This window comes from Dendrobates tinctorius, unplaced genomic scaffold, assembly GCF_039654945.1.
Source record: "Dendrobates tinctorius isolate UK_male_01 unplaced genomic scaffold, ASM3965494v1 ptg000126l, whole genome shotgun sequence".
NCBI classification, from domain to species: Eukaryota; Metazoa; Chordata; class Amphibia; order Anura; family Dendrobatidae; genus Dendrobates; species Dendrobates tinctorius.
In genome coordinates, this window is record NW_027361794.1 from 12,796,927 (window position 1) to 12,823,174 (window position 26,248).

General features: G+C 45.7%; 1 protein-coding gene across 1 annotated transcript in view; it reads right to left on the bottom strand.

Moving 5' to 3' along the window:
- Positions 1-1,474: 1,474 nt before the first annotated feature.
- Positions 1,475-26,248, bottom strand: part of LOC141047341 (uncharacterized) — a 77,860-nt gene continuing 53,086 nt past the window's right edge. The window contains exon 7 of the mRNA XM_073542402.1: positions 1,475-2,047. Coding sequence (XP_073398503.1) covers positions 1,528-2,047 — 520 coding nt within the window. The 3' untranslated portion in view covers positions 1,475-1,527. The remainder of the gene's footprint in view (positions 2,048-26,248) is intronic.

Consider the following 26,248-nt stretch of genomic DNA (forward strand, 5'->3'; position numbering starts at 1 on the left):
TCCGCTACAGTATCAATGGTCTCGCAAGGCATTACTGGGAACGGGAGCATCGCGAGGATCGGGAAGGCTGCGCGGGACGTTGGAAGTTGAGAAAAACACAATTTTTAATTTTTTTAAAATTATTTTTAACATTAGATCTTTTTACTATTGATGCCTCATAGGCAGCCTCAATAGTAAAAAGTTGGTCACATTCGTCAAACACTGTTTGACGAGTGTGACCAACCTGTCAATCAGTTCTCCAAGCGATGCTACAGATCGCTTGGAAAATGCTAGCATTCTGCAAGCTAATTACGCTTGCAAATCGCTAGTTTTTCAGCGGGAATTTAAAATGCGGTTTTCCCGCGGAATGGAGTTCCGGAATTCCCGTGGTAACTTCCGCGGGAGTTCTGTAACGTGTGCACATAGCCTTACATACACACAGTTCTGCTACATACGCATTTTTACATACACAGCTCTGCTACATGCATTTGCATACACATACTGTACAATGTATATATTCTCATTTTGCAGTTCCTTACAGATCATGTGATTGATTACACGATCTGAAAGCTCCTTGAGCTATTCGGGTAGAAGGTCCTTGAGCTGCTCATTCAAGACAGGCAGCCTCTGTTCAAGTCCCAGTTCCTTCCTTCCTTCCTCTCCTCCTCCGCTCCAGTTAGGTAAGTGTGGGACTGGAGGAGAGAACAGTTCTCAGGAAAGACAATGTCTTAACATTCTCCTATGTCACAAAAATGCTGCCTCCGGTCATTAAGACGCACTCACTAAAGTAACTTCCCTTACTCATTTAATTATTTGACCGCGATATGTTTTTATACAGTTTATCAAATACAGTTTCTCCCTATAGTTCATTTTGATGGTCAAGAAAGTAAGATTTTCCAGTAATTCATTTTTCATACTCTAGGTATGATAATCACTTCTTGTGTGGGATTTTTGGTGTTTAAAGGGGTTGTCCTCTAATTGGATAACGTCTTCTCATTCCTCATGTTTAGTCCTGTTAAAATAAAACTAATCATTCAAATCTACCATGCCGGTGCCATTCTAGGGATGTCAGCACTTGAGTTCCCAGAGCTCATGGGAAGTTGTTACGATACTTTAGCCTTGTGCCCATTCAGCGCTGGCGTGACTGTCCCCACCTTCTGACAAATTTATTTAACATCAAGAGGAAGGCAGTCACAGCCCTGGCTTACTGTTGATGGTTAATACGTCCGTACACGGGAACAGTAAAACCAGAACTGATTTTTTTGTAGGGCTCGTGCGATATATCAACCTCATGTGAGCCCTGGTAATGTGGGTCCTGACACCGCTGGAACAGCACCGGCACGGAAGGGGAGTATGAATGTTTTAATTTTAAATTAGTCCAAACAAGATGAATGACAAGGGGTGGTCCTAGGACTGGACAACAACTTTAACAAGATACAATTTACGATTAAAACAATTCCAACATTCTGAACATGAAAAAGACTTCTCCCCTGTGTGACATCTCTGATGTTTATTAAGAGTTGATTTCCGTGTAAAACATTTCCCAAGTTAAAAACATGAAAAAGGCTTCTCACTTGCATGGACTCTATGGTGACCAAGTAGAGATGATTTCTGTGCAAAACATTTTCCACATTCTGAACATGAAAAAGGCTTCTCCCCTGTGTGGGTTCTCTGGTGGTTATCAAGATGCTCTTTCCGGTTAAAACATTTCCCACAATCTGAACATAAAAAAGGCTTCTCCCCTGTGTGAATTCTTTGGTGATTACGAAGGGTTGATTTCTGTACAAAACATTTCCCACATTCTGAACATGAAAAAGGCTTCTCCCCTGTGTGAGTTCTCTGGTGGATATCAAGATGCGCTTTATGGTAAAAACATTTCTCACATTCTGAACATGAAAAAGGCTTCTCTCCTGTGTGAATTCTCTGGTGATTAAAAAAAGCAGATTTATGCTTAAAACATTTCCCACATTCTGAACATGTAAAAGGCTTCTTTCCTGTGTGGGTTCTTTGGTGCTTAACAAGATCTGACTTATGGTTAAAACAGTTCCCACACTTGGAACAAGAAAATCTTTTCTCTGCTGTATGAATGTTTTCATGTTTAAGAAAAGACTTTTCCAGAGGAAAACTATTTCCATATTCTGAACATGAAATTGGTTTCTTAGAATTAAGAGCAGTTAGTTTTTTAATGTTAATATTGTATCTTTGATTTTCCTTAGTAGTCGGTACTGAATCATAAGGCAGAACCTGTTTCAAAGGATCAGATGACAGATCTTTGCTGTGAAGGGATGATGGTATATCTGGAGTAATAGCATTTACTCCAATTGTATCCTGTGGGATATCAAGATCATCTGATTTAAAAACGGCAGATGTCAGCTGTCCCTCTGATCTCCTGGCACAGTCATCTGATAAGCAAAAAAAAAACAATTATTAATTTAGAACAAAATATCCTTTAGCTTTATATTTTTGAACATTTCTGCTTAAAGAGTCCGTTAATTCAATTTTTTTTTTTACATAAAATGTCAAGTTATTATACAGCGGGTATGGAAAGTATTGAGACCCCTTTAAATTTTTTACTCTGTTTCATTGCAGCCATTTGGTAATTTCAAAAAAGTTCATTTTTTTTCTCATTAATGTACACTCTGCACCCCATCTTGACAGAAAAAAAACAGAAATTGAAATATCACATGGTCATAAGTATTCAGACCCTTTGCTCAGACACTCATATTTAAGTCACATGCTGTCTATTTCCTTGTGATCCGCCTTGAGATGGTTCTACTCCTTCACTGGAGTCCAGCTGTGTTTAATTAAACTGATAGGTGTGTGCTTTTCCAAATCATGTCCTGTCTATACAAGACCTCACAGCTCACAGTGCATATCAGACCAAATGAGAATCATGAGGCCAAAGGAACTGGCCAAGGAGCTCAGAGACAGAATTGTGGCAAGGCACAGATCTGGCCACGGTTACAAAAGAATTTCTGCAGTACTCAAGGTTTCTAAGAGCACAATGTTCTCCATAATCCTTAAATGGAAGAAGTTTGGGACCACCAGAAGTCTTCCTAGACCTGGCTGTACAGCCAAACTAAGCAATCGTGGGACAAAAGCATTGGTGAGAGAGTTAAAGAAGAACCACAAGATCACTCTGGCTGAGCTCCAGAGATGCAGTAGGGAAGAAAGTTCCACAAAGTCAGCTATCAAATCAGCCCTCCACGGTCCACCAGTCAGGCCTTTATGGCAGAGTGGCCAGATGGAAGCCTCTCCTCAGTGCAAGACATATGAAAGCCTGCATAGGAGTATTAAAAAAAAAAAAAAAAAAAAAAAAACACCACACAACACATAAAGGACTCCCAGACTATGAGCAATAAGATTCTCTGGTCTGATGAGACAAAGAGAGACCTTTTTGGTGATAATTCTAAGCGGTATGTGTGGAGAAACGCAGGCACTGCTCATCACCTGCCAATACAATCCCAACAGTGAAACATGGTGGTGGCAGCATCATGCTATGGGGGTGTTTTTCAGCTCAGGGACAGGACAACAGGTTGCCATTGAAGGAAACATGAATGCGGCCAAGTAAAGAGATATCCTGGATGAAAACCTCTTCCAGAGTGCTCTAGACCTCAGACTTGGCCGAAGGTTCACCTTCCAACAAGACAATGACCTTAAGTACACAGCTAAAATAACAGAGGTTTCTGAACAACTCTGACCATATTTGACTGGCCCAGCCAGAGCCCTGACCTGAACCCAATTGAGCATCTCTGGAGAGACAAGAAAGAAAATGGCAGTCAACCAACGTTCACCATCCAGCCTGATGGAACTGGAGAGGGTCTGCAAGGAAGAATGGCAGAGGATCCCCAAATCCATATGTGAAAAACGTCATTATCCTCATTCCCAAGAAGACTCATGGCTGTACTAGCTCAAGAGCAAAGGGTCTGAATATTTATGACCATGTGATATTTAAGTTTTTCTTTTTTAATAAATTTGCAAAAAATTCTACATTTGTTTTTTTCAGTCAAGATGGGGTGCAGAGTGTACATTAATGAGAAATAAAAAGGAACGTTTTTGAATTTACCAAATGGCTGCAATGAAATAAAGTGAAAAGTTGAAAGGGGGCCTGAATATTTTCCATACCCACTGTAATTGAACCAGTGGAGCATGGTGTTCAACTGTTCATTCTGCCTCCCAAATATAGAATAAAAAGCCAGCAAGCAATGTTATGTAGGCAAAGATACCAATAAAAACTTCTAGTCATCTCATAAAAACAAGTCCCCAATAAGGACATCATCTCTCAGTGGATAAACATATATTTATATATTATTAGTGGCTCAAAGACTCTGGAAAAGCAACATGGCTTCCATAAACCTATCCAACAATATCCGCTCTCCAAAAATCAAATCTCCCCCTCGCTTCTGAGCCTTGCAGTGCGCCCAAACCACATTTAGCATCCATGTATTTGACATTTCTATAGTGAGAAAAAAGTCTTAGTTACTCACCGGTTAACGGTGTTTTTCGGAGTCCATGACAGCACCCGTATATTCCCTCCCTTTAGTTTAAATTTGGGTGTGCACTTCTTCCTCTTGTATGTACACTGGTAAGGAATAGTTGTGTAAAAGTACTGTATATAAATTTTGCTATTAACCATTGTGGTCCTCTTGTGCTCTGTAATCCAACTGATGCGTGGGAGAGGTGCCGCCCTTTTGTATCTGTAGGTTTCCGGTTCCTGAAAGGCGGATCCCCTCTCTCAGGTGGTGCTGTCATCTGAGACTTTATCGGTCGTCCATGACAGAACCACCACCTGAGAGAATTACAGAGAGTAAAACTATTTAGGGAGGGACTACAGCCTGCAGTACCCTTATACCAAAAGAGAGGTCTGTGGAAGCACCCAAGTCTAGCCTATAATGACTATAAAAGGTGCTCGGAGAGGACCAAGTAGCCGCCTTACATATCTGGTCAATGGACACTTCTGATCTTTCGGCCCACGAGGTCGCCATGGCTCTGGTGGAATGCGCCCTCAGCTTCCGGGGTGGCGACCTGCCTTTTGAGGTGTATGCTATTGAGATCGCTTCTCTAACCCACCTGGCTAGTGTACTTTGACGCTCTACAACCTTTCCTAGGGCCTTGATGGGAGACAAACAGGGCATTATCTTTTTTCCAGGGATCGGTAACTGCCAGATATTCTATGAGGCATTTCCCAACATCCAAGGTGTGAAGTTTCTCTTCCTTCTCATTAGCTGGATTAGGGAGGAAAGATGGAAGGACCATCTCCTGTGTCCTATGAAAGCTGGAAACTACCTTAGGTAGATCAGGTCTGAGTATTACCCTATCGTCCTTGAACTGTATATAAGGAGGACGTCTAGATAATGCCTGGATGTCGCTTACCCTACGATCTGAGGTTAGAGCTACCAGGAAGGCTACTTTGAGGGACAGGTTCTTTATGGAAGCTGATGAGATAGGTTCGAATGGGGCTTCTGTCATAGCCGTGAGGACTAGGTTCAAGTCCCACGGCATGAATCTATCTTTCGCTATTGGCCTGGATCTACCTGCTGCCTTAATGAATCTACTGATCCAGTAATTACCCGCGATGTTGCAGCTAAAGAGGGCCCCCAAGGCTGATACTTGTACTTTAAGGGTACTAGTGGAGAGCCCCATATCCAGACCTTTCTGAAGAAACTCTAAGATTTGGTTTACAGGTGCTGAAGCGCCAGCGACCACTCCAGAGTTCTGCAGGAATTTTTTCCAAATTCTGACATAGATTTTGGTAGTGATGACTTTTCTACTTTTAAGTAGGGTGTTAATCAGGTCTGGGGAGAAGCCTTTTTCTCTCAGCAGTGTCCGTTCCACGCCGTCAGATGTAGGCCAGCCACCTGGAGGATGGAACACTGGGCCCTGGGATAGGAGATCCGGGATGTCCGGAAGGACCCAAGGGTCGGACACCGACATGGTCCTGAGGCAAGAAAACCAAGCCCTCCTGGGCCAAAATGGAGCGATAACTATCACCCTTGCTCTGTCTCTCCTGATTTTCTTCATCACCAGGGTTAGTAGCGATAGGGGAGGGAAGGCGTAGGCTAGCCCAAAGTCCCACTTTATCAGAAAGGCATCTACCACGAGGGGGTTCCCTCTGGGATTTAGGGAGCAAAATTGTTTTAATTTTCTGTTTTCCCTGGTAGCGAAGAGGTCTACCTCTGGTTGTCCCCATTTTTGTACAATCAGGTCGAAGATGGAGGTGCTTAGGGACCATTCTCCTTGTTTTAGTGGATTGCGGCTTAGGAAATCTGCTGTGATATTTTCCTTCCCTTTTATATGTAGAGCTGTTAAAGATTGAAAATGCTGCTCTGCTAGTCGGAACAGCCGTTCTGCCACATTCATCAGGGGTTTGGAACGAGTCCTGCCTTGGTGGATGATATAAGCCACGGTGACCTGATTGTCGGAGAACACTCGCACATGATGGCCCTGTAGATACACAAGTAGCTCCTTAGCTGCCTGCTCTACCGCTGTCAACTCTTTCAGATTAGATGACATTTCTATCTGATGATGCTCCCATAGGCCCTGTACCAGAATCTCACCCATATGAGCCCCCCAACCGGAAGGGCTAGCATCCGTGGTGATTATGCGGGATATGTCATACTCCCAGGGGACCCCTTTGGATAAATTATCCTTGACTAGGCACCACTCTAGGGACTCCCTTGTGTTTCGGGACAAGGTTAGCTGGCCCTCTAAGTAACCCTCAAGGATTCTCTGATGCCTTAAGACCTCGCCCTGCAGTTTTCTTGTATGAAACTGTGCCCACTGGACTGCCGGGATACAGGACGAGAGGGAACCCAGAAGGGACATGGCTTTCCTGAGGGACATGGTAGGGTTATTGGAAGCGTTCAGGACCTGATAGTGTAGGCGAACAAGCTTCCCCGGGGGCAGACGGCATTCCTGTTTCTCAGAGTCTAGGATCAGGCCCAAGAATTGTTGGACTCTCACCGGCTGTAACCGAGACATTTTAATGTTAAGCAGCCATCCTAACCCCTCTAGGGCAGACATTGCCCTTTGTAGTTGTTCCAGACAATGTTTTGCTGTTTTCCCTATGATCAGGAAGTCATCTAAGTAGAGGATCACAAGAATGTCCGATTCACGTAGATGGGCCATAACTTCCGCTACTACTTTGGTAAACACACGGGGAGCGACTGCCACCCCAAAGGGGAGGGCCGTATATTGGAAATGTTGGACTGACCCATCCAGCTGAACCGCCACTCTGAGAAACCGCTGATGAGCTGCATGAATGGGAATATGGTAGTAAGCGTCTTTTAAATCTAACACCACCATAAAACAGTTTTGAAACAGTAATTTTATTGTTGATTTAATTGTCTCCATCTTAAACGGGCGTATGACCAGGAATTCGTTGAGGGATTTAAAATTTATTATAGTCCTGAAGGACCCGTCTGGTTTGCGGACCAGGAACAGGGGGGAGTAAAACCCTTTCCCCGTTTCTCCCTCTGGGACCACCGTTAGGACCCTCTTACGGCAGAGATCATGCACCTCGGCCTCCAGGGCAGCTTGTTCTGGTGTGGAAGACCTGAGCAGGGTGACTTTAAATCGATCTTGGGGGGACCCGGGCGAATTCTAGGCGTAGACCCGCAGCTATCACCCCCAGTATCCATTTACTATTGGAAATCAAGGACCAGGCTGGGTAGAAGGCAGCTAGTCTCCCCCCTACCGGAGCAACTAGTCATTGGGGCGGTTTTTTAGTGTCACGTGCTGGACCTTCTTGACGCCCCCCTCCTCCGAACATGAAACCTGTACCTCTCCTTCTTTTGTCCTCCCATCTGCCCTGATCTCTGGACGGCCTTCTATGGAAATAGCCTTTCCTGGTAAAGGGACGTCTGTAAGAAGGATTCGGTAGACTGGGGAACTTCTTTTTATCATCCCCGGCTTTCTCTAAGAGTTCATCCAAGACTTGGCCAAACAGATATTCACCCTCACATGGAATGGAGCAGAGTCGTGATCTGGCCTGGATATCTCCCGGGCATGCATTTTAACCAAAGGGCCCTTCGAGCTGCGTTAGATAAACTCGCAGTTCTGGCTGCCATCCTCGCAGAGTCCGCTGAAGAATCAGCTAAAAAAGCTGCCGCACTTTGGATGATTGGCAGCGTTTTCCGGATAGAAGCTCTTGAGACTCCGTCCTTTAGTTGGGAATCCAATTGGTCTAGCCAGACCATCATGGATCTGGCCGTACATGTGGCAGCTATCGCTGGTCTTAGAGCACCTGCTGACATGTCCCAAGTTCCCTTCAAAAAGGAGTCTGCTTTCTTATCTAGCGGATCTTTTAAGGAGGCCATGTCGTCGAAGGGAATGGAGAATTTTTTGGAGGCTTTGGCTACTGCCGCGTCCAGTTTAGGGGCCTTATCCCATCTGTTTACCACTGGGTCGTCAAACGGGTACCTCCGCTTGAAGGCCGGAGGTAAGGAGCCTCTTTTTTCAGGTCTCTTCCATTCCCTATCTATTAGGCTCTGGACCTTATTTAATGGAAAGGCCTTCCGCTTCCTGGGATCTAGACCCCCAAACATCACGTACTGAGCTGAAAGTTCCGGTTTTGTGTCTGCTACCCCTATGGTGGACCTTATTGCTTTAACTAGCTTATCCATCTGGTCTAAGGGGAAGCAGAATCGACTCGAGTCTTCCTCCGAAGAAGACGAAGTGGAGGCCGGGGAATCTGAAGAGTCATAGATCCTTAGGGCGGTCGAGGACTCTGAACCTGAGAAACTACATTCTCTTCCCCTAGAGGAATCCTTTTTAGATAGGGCCTTTATCTCTGTCCTGATTATGTCCCTCAGGCTTGTGGTGAAGTCCGGCGTTTCTTCCGCTACCTGTATGGACGGGGGAGAGTGTAAGGGCCTGTCAATCTACCCCAGGGCCAACGTCCCCTTCCACCCCTACCGTTTGTCTCACGCATGGCTGACACAATTTTTTAGGGTGGCCGTCCGGCAAGGGGCAACTACAGAGAGCACATTCCCTGTGCTTCTGTTTTCCCGTAGCTTTCCTCCCCTGCGAATAAAACATAAGGGAACACTGCATCAGGGTACATTTACGGAGATCTCTTACCCATGCAGATGAGGCAGGTACCGGATCTCGTAGGGAGGCAGGAGGGTCCTTTATCCTGGAGGAACTTCTGTGGCTTTGTTCACCCGTCCGTTTCTTCTTCTGCTGGCCACTCGCATGTGGTTTCACTGTGGCCTGTTTCTGTGGGTGCTCCTGCACCTCGTCCAGCTGCTCTATGGGGGCTTCTGTCGTATCCATCGCTGGGCCTTCAGAAGCACCCCAGCAGCGTCACCTCCTGCCTTTTAAGGTCTCCTTGTCCGGGTCAGCAGGGTTCTGGTGCGCACCTCCCACCCGGGACCCCCCCCCGCAAGCTCCGGTCATCCCCCCCCCCGCCCCGGCCACCGCGCGCCGCCCAGTACCGCCGTGCACACGCGGCGCGCGTCGGAAGCCGTCCGGCACCCGACTTCCGGTTTCGGCGTCCCCGGCCCCGCCCCCTCTGCCGCCCGTCTGAGGCCTGCGGGGGACGCGCAGAAGGAGCCGGCACGGCGCTCCCCGGCTCAGGCAAGGCCACAGCCCCCCTCACTACCTGGGTCGGTCAGCCGGCCTGGGAATCCCTCGGCGACTCCTCTGAAGGAAGTCCCGTCCTCTAGGAACAGGAAACCAACTGATGCGTGGGAGAGGTGCCGCCCTTTTGTATCTGTAGGTTTCCTGTTCCTGAAGGGCGGATCCCCTCTCTCAGGTGGTGCTGTCATGGACGACCGATAAATCCCACTTATTTTACAGTGTGTGTCTCCTGGAGCACAATCTGGGCACTAATAATAATAATTTTTATTTATATAGCACCAACATATTATGCAGCACTTTACAATTAAGCGGGGACATGTACAGACAATAAATTCAATACACGTTAAGACAATTTAAACAGTGACATTAGGAGTGAGGTCCCTGCTCGCAAGCTTACAATCTACAAGGAAATAGGGGGGGGGGGGGGGGGACACAGTAGGTGAAAAGTGCTTGTTATTTCAGGTCTGGCAATTATAATAAATAGGGATTTTCATATAAGGCTGCATGATCCGGTCATCAGCCCGTGTGTTTAAGTGCAATAGTCAAGTATCAAGTGCAGTTATCGTGTGGAGACAGATGAATAGTAGGGTGCAGATTCAGAGTAATATTTGGAAGGAGGGAACAGGGCAAAGTTAGTTTGCCGAGTAGTTGATGTGGAAGGCTTGTTTGAAGAGATGGGTTTTCAAAGCGCGCTTGGATAGGTCGGGGCTAGGCATCAGTCTGATCGTCTGGGGAAGTGCATTCCAGAGAGCTGGCGCAGCACGAGAGAAGTCTTGGAGACGGAGGCGCGAGATTCGGATTACGGGGGATGTTAGTCTTAGGTCATTTGTAGAACGGCGGGCACGTGTAGGGCGATAGACAGAGATAAGAGAGGAGATATAAGGCGGTGCAGAACTGTGGAGAGCTTTGTGGGTGAGAGAGATGAGTTTATACTGGACCCTGTAGTGAATAGGTAGCCAGTGTAATGACTGGCACTATGTGATGGGTAGTAAAATGGCATATTTGCAGTTTTCATTTTTCCAACATCCACTACGTGCTAACTTCCGGAAAGTGGCTATGAAATCAAAATAGTCACTACTTCTATAGATTAATTCACTAAGGGTTAAAATCTCCAAAATTGAGTCACTTTATGGGGATTCCTACAGCTTTTTTTTTTTTTTTTTAACCATTTTGTCATAAAAGGCTTCTGCAAATGGTGTGTCCTTTCTCTTCTGGGATCTGCCCGTGCGACATCTGCTTCTGTCACCAAGCACCAACTTAATCATTCTGCCAGTGGCGCTGGTGATGGAGGAGAAATCTGACCCAGATGCGCTCGGCGGCGCAGGCTCAGTCCAGCCACTAAGATTAGTGTGCCTGGGACCAGTAGTGCCACCCAGTCTGGCAGTATGGGTGTGTGTGCTGTCCAGCTGCAGTAATCTGCTCCCTAATTCAGCCAAATGGAAAGTACCGCACCCTACTAAAGTTCCAGGCATATTGCTGGAAGCTGCTAGTTACAGCCTTGTTCTCCCTCTGGTTCAGTCCTCTGTGCTCAGATCCTGGCTTGTGCATTTGTTTTATGTTGTGACCCCGGCCCATTTACTGACTACTCTTCTGATTTTGTATTTTCTTTGCCCTCCTTGTTGTGACCCGGCAACGTGACTATTTTTCTTGTCATCTCACACCACAGTACAGCAGGTAACACTGTGGCACAAGCCTAGGGGTGTTAGGGTTTGCGGAATGCACAAAATACAGTGGCATGCAAAAGTTTAGGCACCCCTGGTCAAAATTACTGTTATTGTGAACAGTTAAGCACGTTGAAGATGAAATGATCTCTAAAAGGCCTAAAGTTAAAGATGACACATTTGTTTTGTATTTTAGGCTACAAAGTAATACACATTGTAATTTTTTCACATTTTAAAAAAATTACAAAAAGAAAAATGGTCTGATGCTAAAGTTTGGGCACCTTTGGAGATTTGTGTGCTCAGATAACTTTGACCAAGGTTTCAGACCTTAATTAGCCTGTAAGGGATATGGCTTGTTCACCCTCAATGTTAGGAAAGGCCAGCTGATGCAGATTCCACAGGTTTAGAAACACATAGCCACCTCTAACCTTGTGCGAAAAAACAGCCACCATGGGTTCTTTTAAGCAGCTGCCTAGCACTCTGAAAATGAAAATGGTGGAGGCCCACAAAGCAGGAGAAGGCTATAGGAAGATAGCAAAGTGTTTTTAAGTTGTCCTTTCCTCAGTTCAATATGTAATTCAGAAATAGCAGTTTACAGGAACAGTGGAGGTCAAGATAAGGTCTGAAGGCCAAGCAAAATTTCAGAGAGAGCTGCTTGTAGGATTGCTAGAAAGGCATATCAGAACCCCCACTTGACTGCAAAAGACCTTCAGAAAGATTTAGCAGATTCTGGAGTTGTGGTAATTGTTCTACTGTTCAGAGACACCTTATCAAATATGGCCTTCATGGAAGAGTCATCAGAAGAAAACCTCTCCTGCACCCTCACCATAAAATTTAGCATCAGAGGTATGCAAAAGAACATCTAAACAAGCCCAATGCAATTTAGAAACAAGTCCTGTGAATCGTTGAAGTTAAAATAAAAACCTTTGGTCGCAATGATCAAAGGTATGTGCAGAGAAAAAATTGCATAGAATTTCAGGAAAAGAACATCTCTCCAACCATTAAGCATGGGGATGGATCAATCATGCTTTGGAGTTGTGTTGCAGACAATGGCACAGGGAACATTTCACAGGTAGAGGGAAGAATGGAGTCAATGAAATTTCAACAAATTCTTGATGCAAACATAACACCATGTGTAAAAAAGCTGAATTTGAAAACAGGATGGCTTCTACAAATGAATAATGATCACACACATCAAAATCCACAATAGACTACCTCAAAAGGCGATAGCTAGAGGTTTTTCCAATGGCCCTCACAGTCCCCCGATTCGATCATCATTGAAAATCTGTGGCTAGTCCTCAAAATAGCAGTGCATGCAAGACGACCCAGGAATCTCACAGAAATGGAAGAATTTTCCAAGGAAGAATGGATGAAAATCCATCAAACAAGAATTGAAAGACTCTTGGCTGGCTACTAAAAGCGTTTACAAGCTGTGATATTTTTAAAAGGGAGTGCTACTAGGTACTAACTATGCAGGGTGCCCAAACTTTTTCATTGGCCTATTTTCCTTATTGTAATTTTTAAAATGTAAAAATGAAGCATCACTTGGAAAAGTGATTGATAGTGCTTGACAAGTGTGACCAACTTTTTACTATTGATGCTGCCTATGCAACATCATTAGTAAAAGATTAAATAACAAGATATCCCCTATCAATGGGAAAGGAGTAATAGCACAACTCAGCAAGCAATATATATCATCAAAATTCCCTATCTTAACTATTAAGTAAGATTTAGGGACCAAAAGAGTTTTAGCAAAAATAATAAATTTTATTATACAGTAATTAAAAACAGAGACAGAGTATCAATGCTAACGCAGGCAGTGGTAGATATAGACCATAAATAACATCAACAATAAATAATAGTGAAGGGTTTTTGTTCCTCCCTTTCACAATATTCAGTGATAGATTTTGCATGTAATGGATGTGACCTATCTAGCGTGTTACTAAATCGTAAGAGGTAATATACATTTCTTTCACCCAATTGAGATAACACTCCCACATTGAATATAGATAGACTCAGCTAAAACAGGCAGAAAAAGCGTTGCTGCATAATATGCATTGCAACAGGAAGCGGTTTTCACCGCATAAATAACCAGTTTCAAAATGCTGCACTGAAAGAGCTAGACAAGTACAAGGGCTAATAGCTGTACGAGTAATAACCAACTAGTACTACGCACTACCGCCTTCCATAACGTGGCAAAGGTTAAGAATAAGCACACATGTAAATTGCCATAACGTTAAGTAAGCGAGGATTAACTCGCTATAAAGAATACAAAGGCGAGTGCAGACTGTTGTATATTAAGCAAGGTGGAGTGCGGATTAATGCAAATTGAGCTAAACAATGAAGTGACACTTACAATGTGGTGACTAACTGCTGCCGCTGCCTGCCATCTCTACGCGCGTTACGCCTTGGCTTCCTCAGGAGACGCAATTCATAGAAGCCCCGGAATTGGTATATATAAGGTCACTGAACAATGAGCAATGACAAATCAGGTGTGATCCTGATTTAACGCATGCGCAATATCTAAATCACCGGACTCCTCATTCAATGGTCTGAAAGTGTATGACGCATGCGCTGAAATCTCCCGACTAGGTAAATTGAAGATTCTCCTTCCACGCTCAAAGGGAGCGAATGGGTCCCGCTGCGTAGCAGCAGGATACCACCCGCGCACCTGGTGAGCATATCTGGGGATCTCAAGTAGGGAGAATCCTGGGCATGCGTACCGATCAGACTAAAAAAATTAACTGCAAGTGAGATGATGCTAGATGTGAACAATGTGTATATAAGTGCACATATAACCTAACAAATAAAATAAATAACTAGTGAACCAAGTGTGTTTGAATCAAAACGGTATAAAGCTGAAATTTACAAACACTGATAACACTGTTGCAGCAGTTAGTCACCACATTGTAAGTGTCACTTCATTGTTTAGCTCAATTTGCATTAATCCGCACTCCACCTTGCTTAATATACAACAGTCTGCACTCGCCTTTGTATTCTTTATAGCGAGTTAATCCTCGCTTACTTAACGTTATGGCAATTTACATGTGTGCTTATTCTTAACCTTTGCCACGTTATGGAAGGCGGTAGTGCGTAGTACTAGTTGGTTATTACTCGTACAACTATTAGCCCTTGTACTTGTCTAGCTCTTTCAGTGCAGCATTTTGAAACTGGTTATTTATGCGGTGAAAACCGCTTCCTGTTGCAATGCATATTATGCAGCAACTAGAGTTGAGCGAAACGGGTCGAAAAAATTCAAAAGTCGCCGACTTTTGGCAAAGTCGGGTTTCATGAAACGAGACCCGACCCTAGGATGAGGTCGGCCACGAGGTCGGCGACTTACGCGCCAAAGTCGCGTTTCAAAAGTTTGTTTTGCGCTCTTTCAGCCAATCAGGATCCACGGACACTGTGGGCAACGTGATGACATAGGCACGGGTCACCACCATCTTTCAGAAGGGCATGCAAGTGATTGGCTTGCTTTGGTGGGCGTCACAGGGGGTATAAAAGGGCGTGCACGCCGACCGCCATCTTACTTCTGCCGATCTTAGTATAGGGAGAGGTTGCTGCTGATTCTGTAGGGAGAGCGTTAGGCAGGGAAGAAGACAAAAAAACTGCTTCTGCTGCTAGCGATTTGGCCTGCACAACACACCAGTCACTGTGTGTGCAGTGCAAGGGGAGGCTATATTGTGGTGTATCAGTGGTGTTGGTTGTTGGGCTGCCTTCTAAGGCTTCCTGACACGCTGGCATTGCTGTTTACCCACTGCTCCGCAAACTGCTTTTTTAAAAGCAATCCAATCTCCATTATCCTCTCGTCACTTTGGTCACAGGCAGCTGTGCCATCGAGCGTGTCACATAGCGCTCAGATATCAGTGGGCCGCACACAATCCACAAGTGTCCACAAGTGTACGCAGAGATTCAAAATCTCCATTATCCTCTCGTCACTTTGGTCACAGGCAGCTGTGCCATCGAGCGTGTCACATAGCGCTCAGATATCAGTGGGCCGCACACAATCCACAAGTGTCCAGTGTCCAAAAGTGTACGCAGAGATTCAAAATCTCCATTATCCTCTCGTCACAGGCAGCTGTGCCATCGAGCGTGTCACATAGCGCTCAGATATCAGTGGGCCTCACACAATCCACAAGTGTCCACTGTCCACAAGTGTGTGCAGAAATTCTAAAACTCCCCTGTCCTATAGACACCTTGTACCTTGTTTTACATTACTATATAGTTTGTTGGATTTTGTCTACATTTCTACCAAAAATGAGGAAGGCTGGTGGAAGAGGCCGTGGAATTGGGCGGGGGTTGGCAGCTGGTAATGATGGTGTTGGTGGTGGATCTGATGGTAGTGGCAAGAGCAAAATAGGACCGAATGCAGGAGGTGCTGACCATGCGTCATCGTCTGGCTACATAAGGACTCGAACGCTTAGTTTTCTAGGAGTTGGCAAACTGCTTTTAAAGGCAGAGCATCAGGAAAAAGTTTTGTCTTACATTGCTGACTCAGCCTCCAGCTCTATCGCCTCCTCTTCTTCAGTTGTAAAAAGTAAAAGCACTGAGTCGTCATTGGAGGCTCATGTTCATGAACCACACCTTTCCTTGTGTCCTTCACCCCAACCAAGATTGAAGGATGACGCAGGCCATACTACTGATTACTCCATGGAGCTGTTTTCACATACCATGCCTGGATTATCAAGTCAAATGGTGAATTACCCAGGCCAAGATGAATCTGACATGGAGTGCACTGATGCACAGCCGCTGATAGATGATTCTGCTGGTACATTCACTCAGAGCACTACATTGTCCTCGCAGTGTACAGAGCCAGATTCTGACCCTGATGAGACTCAGGTGCCCCTTCCCGCACACTATACCACCATACACGGTGACACAGAGAAAGGTGCACATGACATAGAAGAGGAGGTGATGGATGACCCAGTTGTTGACCCAGATTGGCATCCATTGGGGGAAGAGGGTGCTGCTTCCAATAGCTCAGATGAGGAGCATCCACAGCAGACATCGACATCGCAACAGCTGTTATCTGGCAGGCCCGGAGCACTCCAAAGACAGGTTCCAAACATCAAAAGAGTTGCTGGACAGCTTGTCCAGAGGGTCAAAAGATCACAGCGTGCTAGGCCGCAAAATGTCTGCCAAAGTAGGAAGAGTGCAGTGTGGCAGTTTTTTGAACAAAATCGTCATGATCAGGCCAAGGTTATCTGTAAGAAGTGCGCAAAGACCTTTAGCCGAGGGAAAAATCTGAAAAATTTGAATACCAGTTGCATGCTTAGACATTTAACCAGCATGCACTTGCAAGCGTGGACACAACACCAAACCTCAAGTGCCACATGTGCAACTGATCACAACGAAGGTAGTCAGCAACGCTACATTGTTTCCCCCACTGTAAGCCCACCGGTTAGCACAGCAGCAAATGTTGAGGTGTCGTTGCAAGGCCACAGCAGTCAGGGAATCCCACTGTTATATCAACGAAAGACTGATTCTAGGCCATCAGAAAGAACAACAACTCCATCACCATCATCAACCCTCTCTCAGTCCGCCCTGTCCACCGCTACTTCCACCATATGCAGCTCTCAAGTCCAGCTCACCCTCCCAGACACTATGAGTAGGTCAAGAAAGTACTCAGTCTCTCATCCGCGTACACTGGGTTTGAACGCCCACATTGCCAAACTAATCTCGTTTGAGATGATGCCCTTTCGGTTGGTGGAAAGCACAGCTTTCCGCGAACTCATGGCCTATGCAGTACCACGCTATGACCTACCCAGTCGCCACTTCTTCTCTCGCAAAGCCATCCCAGCCCTCCACCATCATGTGAAAGACCGCATTGTCCATGCACTCAAGCAGTCAGTGAGCGGAAAGGTGCACCTCACAACTGATGCATGGTCCAGTCGGCATGGCCAGGGCCGTTACGTGTCCATCACTGCGCACTGGGTTAATGTGGTGGATGCAGGGTCCACAGGGGACAGCGGTGGTGGGACAGTGCTGCCTAGCCCACGGTATAGGAAACAGTTGGCTGTAGGCATTCGACCCTCCTCCTCCTCCAGAAGCGACAGCTCGTCCACAGAGCGCAGTCGTACGAGCACTCCATCTGCAGCTGCCACTGTTGCACACGATGTGTCCCCCTATCGAGCAGCTAGTGGAAAGCGTCAGCAGGCTGTGTTGCAGATGATGTGTTTGGGCGACAGACACACCGCCGAGGTGCTGGCCGAGTACTTGAAGCGACAAACTGAGTCATGGCTGGGCAGTGTACATCTTGAGGCAGGCAAGGCAGTTAGTGATAACGGCCGTAATTTTGTGGCAGCCATAGCCCTTTCAAAACTCAGCCACATACCTTGCTTGGCTCACACCTTGAACCTGGTGGTGCAGTGCTTCCTCAAAAATTATCCGGAGTTAACAGCCCTGCTCCAGAAGGTGCGAAGACTGTGCGCGCACATCCGCCGGTCGCCTGTACACTCCGTTCGTATGCAGAAGCTGCAGCGATTGCTCCACCTTCCCAACCACCGCCTCATTATCGACATTGCAACAAGGTGGAACTCCACCCTGCACATGGTGGAGCGGCTGTGCGAGCAGAGGCAGGCCATAATGCATTTGTGGGAGGATACACGGCCAGGCACTTTGAGAGCAGACATGGAGTTGACAGGTGTGCAGTGGTCGAAGCTGAAAGACCTCTGTAAAGTCCTTCAGTGTTTTGAGGAATGCACACGGCTGGTAAGCGCAGACGCTGCCATCCTAAGCATGAGCATCCCACTTATGCGTCTGCTCATGCAAACTTTGACGCACCTTAAGGAGCAGGCGTCTGCAGCCAATGTTGATGAGGAGGAAGAGGAGGAGGGAATCCTTGATGACATTCAGCCATTGTCTGCTCAAGGATCTCTCCTGGACGAGGTGGAGGAAGAAGAGGAGGAGGATGATGATGAGGAGGATTACTTAGGGGAGGAGGATGCATCTCGTGGGGCAAGTGAAAATGTTGGCATGGCAAGGTCTGGTACAGGGTTTGTGCGTGACTGGAGGGATGTGGATTTGCCAGAAAGTGCTCCTCCACCCAGCACTCGCAGTGCATCATTGACACCGGGAACATTGGCCCACATGTCAGATTATGCCTTGCGGATCCTAAAAAGGGACCCCGGCATTGCCAAAATGATGAACGATGACGACTACTGGTTGGCCAGCATCCTGGATCCACGCTATAAAGGCAAATTACAAAACATCATGCCACAGGAGAACCTTGACCTAATATTGGCTAATAAACAAGCAACTCTGGTAAATCGGTTGCTTGAGGCATACCCAGCACACAGCAGCGGTGATGGTTCTCACACGAGCTGTACGGGCCGGGGGCAGCTTGGCAGAGGTGTTCGTGGTGCACACAGCAGAAGTGGCGTTGGAGACAGGGGTTTCATGACAATGTTGTGGACTGATTTTTCAAATACCGCTCACACAACTGGTAATACTGCATCGATGGAAAGTGACAGGAGACAGCAGTTGTCAACTATGGTTACAAACTACTTTTCCTCCCATATCGATGTTCTCCCACACAGGTCATTCCCCTTTGACTATTGGGCCGCTAAACTGGACACCTGGCCTGAATTGGCCCAATATGCCTTACAGGAGCTCGCTTGCCCAGCTGCAAGTGTGCTATCGGAAAGAGTCTTCAGTGCAGCTGGATCAATCCTGACAGAAAAAAGGACCCGTCTGTCAACCCAAAATGTGGATGATCTAACCTTCATTAAAATGAACCACGCATGGGTTTCCAAGGATTTTGTCCCACCTTCCCCTGATGACACATAGGGTGACAGAAAAATGGCTTGCTTTGGTCCACCTCTTCCTGGTACTTCACCTATTTCGCCTTTTGCATCAGTTGAATGTCCAACATCAACATATGCCACTTTCTAAAACTCCCTAACTGTGCTGCCCCCCCCCCCCCATGGCCGGGGTCACCACCTAGCGCACGACACCGTGCGAGTGCCGTTGCCCTGGACAGGTGGGTAGGCCGACTCTTGGGCGCGGGCACTGGTACAGGGTCCCTCATAGTGCAATCAAGTGTCTCTGACGGTGGTGGTGCACACCCGCCGTCAGACACACCGCTGTACTATGAGGGGCCCAGTGCCAGTACCGACGCCCACGAGTAGGCCCCCCTTGCTTGGCCAGGGCCCCAGCATTTGCAATCTTTACCTCTCCCTGCTCCTCCGCTGTGTAATCTGGGCCGTCAAATCCATACTGTGCCTGACACCGTCTGAGCCTGCCTCCTGAGACATATATTTTGAATGTGTACGCTATCCATACATGTTATCCGGGGATACGGTACCCCTTCTAACCTTTGTGCAATGACGTGCAATCCATACTGGGCCTAACACCGTCTGAGCCTGCCTCATGCTGTATAGACATATATTTTGAATGTGTACGCTATCCATACATGTTATCCGGGGATACGGTACCCCTTCTAACCTTTGTGCAATGACGTGCAATCCATACTGGGCCTAACACCGTCTGAGCCTGCCTCATGCTGTATAGACATATATTTTGAATGTGTACGCTATCCATACATGTTATCCGGGGATACGGTACCCCTTCTAACCTTTGTGCAATCACGTGCAATCCATACTGGGCGTGAGAACGGCTGGTGAGCTGTTAAGCAAGCTACAGCACCTGTCCAGACAAGTACAGGGATTCCCTAGCGAGGAGACTTATTTGATTGTTTTCTATGTTGGGACAGCAATTTTTGGGGAGCACTATACTCTGGAGAATGATAGATGGGGCCCACCATACACTGGAACATTCCAAAGGTGGACATCAGACACTGGAGCAGCATTTACAGGGCCCATTATACACTAGAGCATTAGAAATGGGGCCCATTATGTTTGGAGCATTATTTGGGCCCATAAGACAGTGGAGCTTCATCCATGGGGACCAACATATACTGTAGCATTATGTGGAGCTCATCATATACTGTTTCAAACATTATATGGGACCAATGATTTTGTATGGAGAAATAGATGGGCCTCGTCATGAGATGTAAAAAGTGAGGTATTTTTCATTGTACTATACCGCTATTTCTCTGCCGTATCGGAGCATGATGAGTTGTGGTATGTGTTAAAGGGGAGCTCTTTCGCCCAGGGCACATGAAAACCTGCAGCCAGCCCTCCCCCCCCACAAATTTAGCCAAATAACCCCCATTTTTCAGTGCGTAACTTGTATTATGAAGTTAATTAAGGTTGACAAGCTTAAGTAAGAAGAATTGATGCTTTTGGCATTCAAATGGGCACTGTAGGTGTGTTTCCTGTCCTCCTCTCACTGCCGACTTTTATTCCCCATTGACTTACATTGGGTTTCGTGTTTCGGGACGACCCCGACTTTTCCCTATAATCGGACGATCTTGCTCGACCCGACTTTTGGAAAAGTCGGGTTTCACGAAACGAAACGCGACCCTAAAAAACCAAAAGTCGCTCAACTCTAGCAGCAACGCTTTTTCTGCCTGTTTTAGCTGAGTATCTATATTCAATGTGGGAGTGTTATCTCAATTGGGTGAAAGAAATGTATATTACCTCTTACGATTTAGTAACACGCTAGATAGATTTTGCATGTAATGGATGTGACCTATCACTGAATATTGTGAAAGGGAGGAACAAAAACCCTTCACTATTATTTATTGTTGATGTTATTTATGGTCTATATCTACCACTGCCTGCGTTAGCATTGATACTCTGTTTCTGTTTTTAATTACTGTATAATAAAATTTATTATTTTTGCCAAAACTCTTTTGGTCCCTAAATCTTACTTAATAGTTAAGATAGGGAATTTTGATGATATATCATTAGTAAAAGATAGTTAAAAATAGTAAAAAAAAAAAAAAAAAAAAATATAATTATATAATAATAATAATAATAATAATAATAATAATAAGGATATACTTACCCTCCGTCGGCCCCTAGAGTCATCCCACCCCTCACTGGCACTGCCAGCAACTTCCGTTCCCAGGGATGTATTGCGCGAATGACCTTTGATGACGTAGCATCACGCGAGACCGCTACGTTATCAGAGGTCATTCGCGGGAAGGACTCCGGGGGCCGCCAGAAGGCGAGTATATTCTAAAATTTTTATTTTTATTCTATTTTTTACAGGAATATGGTACCCAGGGCATGGAGGAGAGTCTCCTCTCCTCCAGACCCTGGGTACCATTCGCACATGAAGCATTCACTTCAATCGCCGCGATTCGGCAGAAATAATGAACATGCTGCGGATTTTACTGCTATGCGATTCCACAGCGGTAAAATCTGCAGCATGGGCGCAGCAACTGCGGAATCGCATAGGATTGCATGGGGATGCGTTTTAGTAGCTTTTTTTAAGCATTTCCGCTGCGGCGGAAACGCATAAAAAAACGCAACGTGGGCACATAGCCTAATAGTGCGTTCGCAACCCGGGGTCCACAGTGCTGGGATGGTAAACTGCAGCTAGTGTGGACAATGGCGGCGCTGCACTGTAAGAGCACACTGGGTTAACTGCATACAGTGCTTACGGAACGCAAAGGTACTGCGCTCCATAGAGCGGTATAAGTCTACAGAGCACCTAAGGCTAAGCACACCGCGTTAAACGTCACGCAGTGTGCACAGAACATAAAGTACCTGCCCTGTTACTCCACAGAGCGGTAATAAATAACGTGTCTAAGCACGTGGAGAACTGTGTGCCAAGTAACACACGTGCTAACAGGTGCGTGCCACAGCGTGTGGTCTGGCTGTGCCCCAAGTACAACTCATGCGTGCCATGGCCAGACTGTGCTCTGTGTAGAGGATAACTAGGGTCAACTAACGCATCCACCCAGCACTCACTCACAGACACAGGCCATTAAGGCAGAGCCGAAGCCCCAAACACACATGACGTAAGAAGAATGTAATCATAGCGTGCCGACGGGCGCCTCAGAGATCCTTTTATAGACAATCCGGACTCGCCACGGGACCTGAATAGCTGACGATCGGCCACCAATGGGAGGTCGCCACCTCACGAGCATGCTCAGTAGAGTGAATCCTGGACTTAGCCTCAGGAGTGACTGCTCGCCACTGCTATAGCTGAACCTGGAGAGGCAGCACTAACCAAGCGCACAGCCCGTGTCTGAGCAAGACGCTGAGACTGACGTCCTTGCTGAGCAGCATTCACTGCGGTCGAGACCGAATGGAGGACCGCAGGAGAAGATAAGGCTTGGGATCCATCCTGTGCAGAGGGAGAATCCCAGCGCCTGACAAGGGGTCTCTATGCAAGTTCAGATCCATGTAGCAGGGTTAAAGGTTGATGAGCAAGTCAATCCCTGGGATCTGTAAAGTGAGTAGATAGCAATCACGAACACGCTTGGCACTATTTTTTGAGCTGCCAGGTGACCATGAACAGTGCCCCCAATGCATTGTGTCTGCAAACAATTCCAGCAAGATCTGCATTCAAATAGGTAAATGGCGCTCCTTCCCTTCTTAACCCTGACATGTGCCCAGACCATACTACACAACCGTATACAAGATAGTCGGATTCAAGATTAATTGGAAAATAATTTGTAAGATCCATTTGCTTCCTATTATCACTTGAGAAGAATTCCAAAGTTATCATCATATAAAGTGACATCAGATTTGAAAAATGGGGCCAGATTAGGAACACAAAACTGGCTGCGGGAAGAGGTTAAATCGAGTATTTTGTACACTAATTACTGTAGTCAAGAGCTGTGACTATAGACAATAACACATCTACTGAAATAATCAAACTCAACAGTCTTCATTAGTCAATAACGAGCAACTAGTGGTGAAACCTCTCTGGGGTAATTAGAGTATGGGGCTCGGTGGCTCCTGGCAATCTAAATTATCGTAAGAGCCAATATTTTCTAACAGATGAGTTTATTGATGAAATATTAGACATGTAAAGAGAACTTTTTATAGTAGAGCAGAGCTGAGATATCTTAAATTTAGCTCAGAGATATATTATGGCACAGGTGTAATTTTTTTTATGCAGTTTATCATAATCCTGCTTGAAGTTAGTTGGTTTCGAAAGAAATTGAAAAGTCAGGATAAAGGGAAACTCTGTTGTTATTGTACAGAAATTCACACTTGGCCTCACTGCACATTTAATGATGTCAATCATAAAACTGAAGTTTGGCCAGAAAGACTGGACCTGGTCTTGTAGGGACCATATGAGACATTCAGCAGCAGAGAAGGGAGAGAAGGTAGATTCATCCAATAAGATCTCAGGGATCTAGGAAGCCAACAGCATCATTACCCTCCGCTTTCTCTTATAGGCCCATCATAATTTTTTTCAAGTGATTTTCTAACTTATCAGCACATTCTACATACTCTGTCATTTTGGTTTGTAATTTACAGTTCTGGGCAGGTAACAGTCAGGGTCCTTTAATCCCAGGGAGTAGGTGGATCCTCCAGGTGGTAAGTGCTATTGAAAAGGATTTCACAGTTTCACAAAGCAATTTCAACATTTCCAAATGAAGGAAAATGTTGTGGTCTAGAGGCAAAATAGTGATAATACGATTGTGATTATGGCCGGGCTACAACACAGATAAAGCAGCCACAGCCGGTGACTAAGAAGAATCTGTGACCTCTCCGTATTTAGTGGTTACTACTCACCTGGGTAGTCATATGTAGGAATCTCCTCTTTACACCGCTCATCATCCCTCACATATGTCTCTGTAGTATTAATATGGGTCAGATCTTCACCCTGAAACAAATATTGTAAAAGTCTCAGACAGATGGAGAAGTCACATTTATGATCAGCTCTAATCCTGCCATCTCCACCGTTCTCATTACACAAGTATAAAACATATAATACTGGTGGATAAAACAAGACTGAGCACAAGACCTTCACATCCGTCTACACATCATAGGGGAGATCTCATGACACCTTCTCTCCATCTACCTGATGATCCTGAGGAACATTGGGATCTTCTTGTTTACAGTCCTGTGGAAGAAGAGGACGGGGACATCTCTCTGGTGTTGTCTTCTTACTGGATAGATCTGGAGGAAACACATACAGGGACTGAATTCATTCTTTACATACAGATAATTATAGGCCGTGTGTATTTAGTCCTGTCTATTACCTGGTGATGTGAGGGGCTGGGGAACCTCCATCATGACATCCTTGTACAGATCTTTGTGTCCTTCTAAATACTCCCACTCCTCCATGGAGAAATAGACGGCGACATCCTGACGCCTTAAAGGAACCTGACACATACAATGATACCGTCATCCCCCGATCCCTTCATAGCGTTACTGTATAATGTCCCAGCATTCCCAGCAGTGTCACCTCTCCAGTCAGAAGCTCAATCATCTTGTAGAGGAGTTCTAGGATCTTCTGGTCATTGATGTCCTCATGTATCAGGGGGTGAGGTGGAGGCCCCATGATTGGGCTCAGGGGTCTTCCCCATCCCTCAGACACAGGGTCCTGACAGCGCTCACTAGAGGTCTTCTTCACTACTGTGTAATCCTGGTTATGGAGAGACACATTAATAAATCTCACTACAGACATTTCCAGAGTCCTCACCTCTCCAGTTCTGTCCATCTGTTATTCCCATAGATAAGAATGATGTAATGTGACGTCATCAGAATCTCTCACCTCTCCAGTAAGCCGGAAGAGGATCTCTAGGGTGAGGTGTAATATCCTCTCCGCCATCTTGTCTCTGTCCATATCCATCCTTGATGGGTAAATCAGGAAAACTCTTTTATATAGAAGATCGTCACTGAGAGGATCCGATATTGTAGAGACCTGAATGAGAAGATGAGCCGATGTAACATCATAAAAATCCTGTGTAATAATACAATTACTGGAGATAATAAGGGAAACATATGAGGAGATTTATTATTTTACAGTATTTAGTTTTCTTCTTTACATCTACTAATAAAACCTATATATTTAGGCCACAGACAACAAGCAGTTTCTCCCTCGGAGTCGGCAGCTGAATACGTTTCTCATAGACTCATCTTCCATAACGCTAATTCTCGTCTCATTTCATGTACCTTATATGGTCCATAACCACACCCACAGGTGATCACATAGCTATGACCTCACTAAAGGTCCTATTACACACAGCTACACATATACTTTATTATGACACTCTTAAACACACCCCTGGGGGGGGTTTGTAGGTAACCAGGCTCGCCCATCTCTCTAGTTACCTGGAGACTTCTCCCTTATACATTGAAGCAACACCTCAGCAATATCATTGCTGAACAACACATAAGTCTCCATCCCAAAGCCACCCACTTTGGGATACATAACGGCCATTCCGTATTCTGCCATTCATCCTTTCTCCTGGGACATCCACACAGTGCCCCCTAGTGGTTACTACACCACTATATATATCATAGAGATATAGATAGAAGAAAAGCCGGTAATTCATCTGCCGTGTTCTGTGAAATCACAGCAGGAGCAGACAGGATAGAAGAGATGGATTACATACAGTAAATACAAATAGAATAGGTAGATACAGTGGGGCAAAAAAGTATTTAGTCAGTCAGCAATAGTGCAAGTTCCACCACTTAAAAAGATGAGAGGCGTCTGTAATTTACATCATAGGTAGACCTCAACTATGGGAGACAAACTGAGAAAAAAAAAAATCCAGAAAATCACATTGTCTGTTTTTTTTTCATTTTATTTGCATATTATGGTGGAAAATAAGTATTTGGTCAGAAACAAAATTTCATCTCAATACTTTGTGATATATCCTTTGTTGGCAATGACAGAGGTCAAACGTTTTCTGTAAGTCTTCACAAGGTTGCCACACACTGTTGTTGGTATGTTGGCCCATTCCTCCACGCAGATCTCCTCTAGAGCAGTGATGTTTTTGGCTTTTCGCTTGGCAACACGGACTTTCAACTCCCTCCAAAGGTTTTCTATAGGGTTGAGATCTGGAGACTGGCTAGGCCACTCCAGGACCTTGAAATGCTTCTTACGAAGCCACTCCTTCGTTGCCCTGGCTGTGTGCTTTGGATCATTGTCATGTTGAAAGACCCAGCCACGTTTCATCTTCAATGCCCTTGCTGATGGAA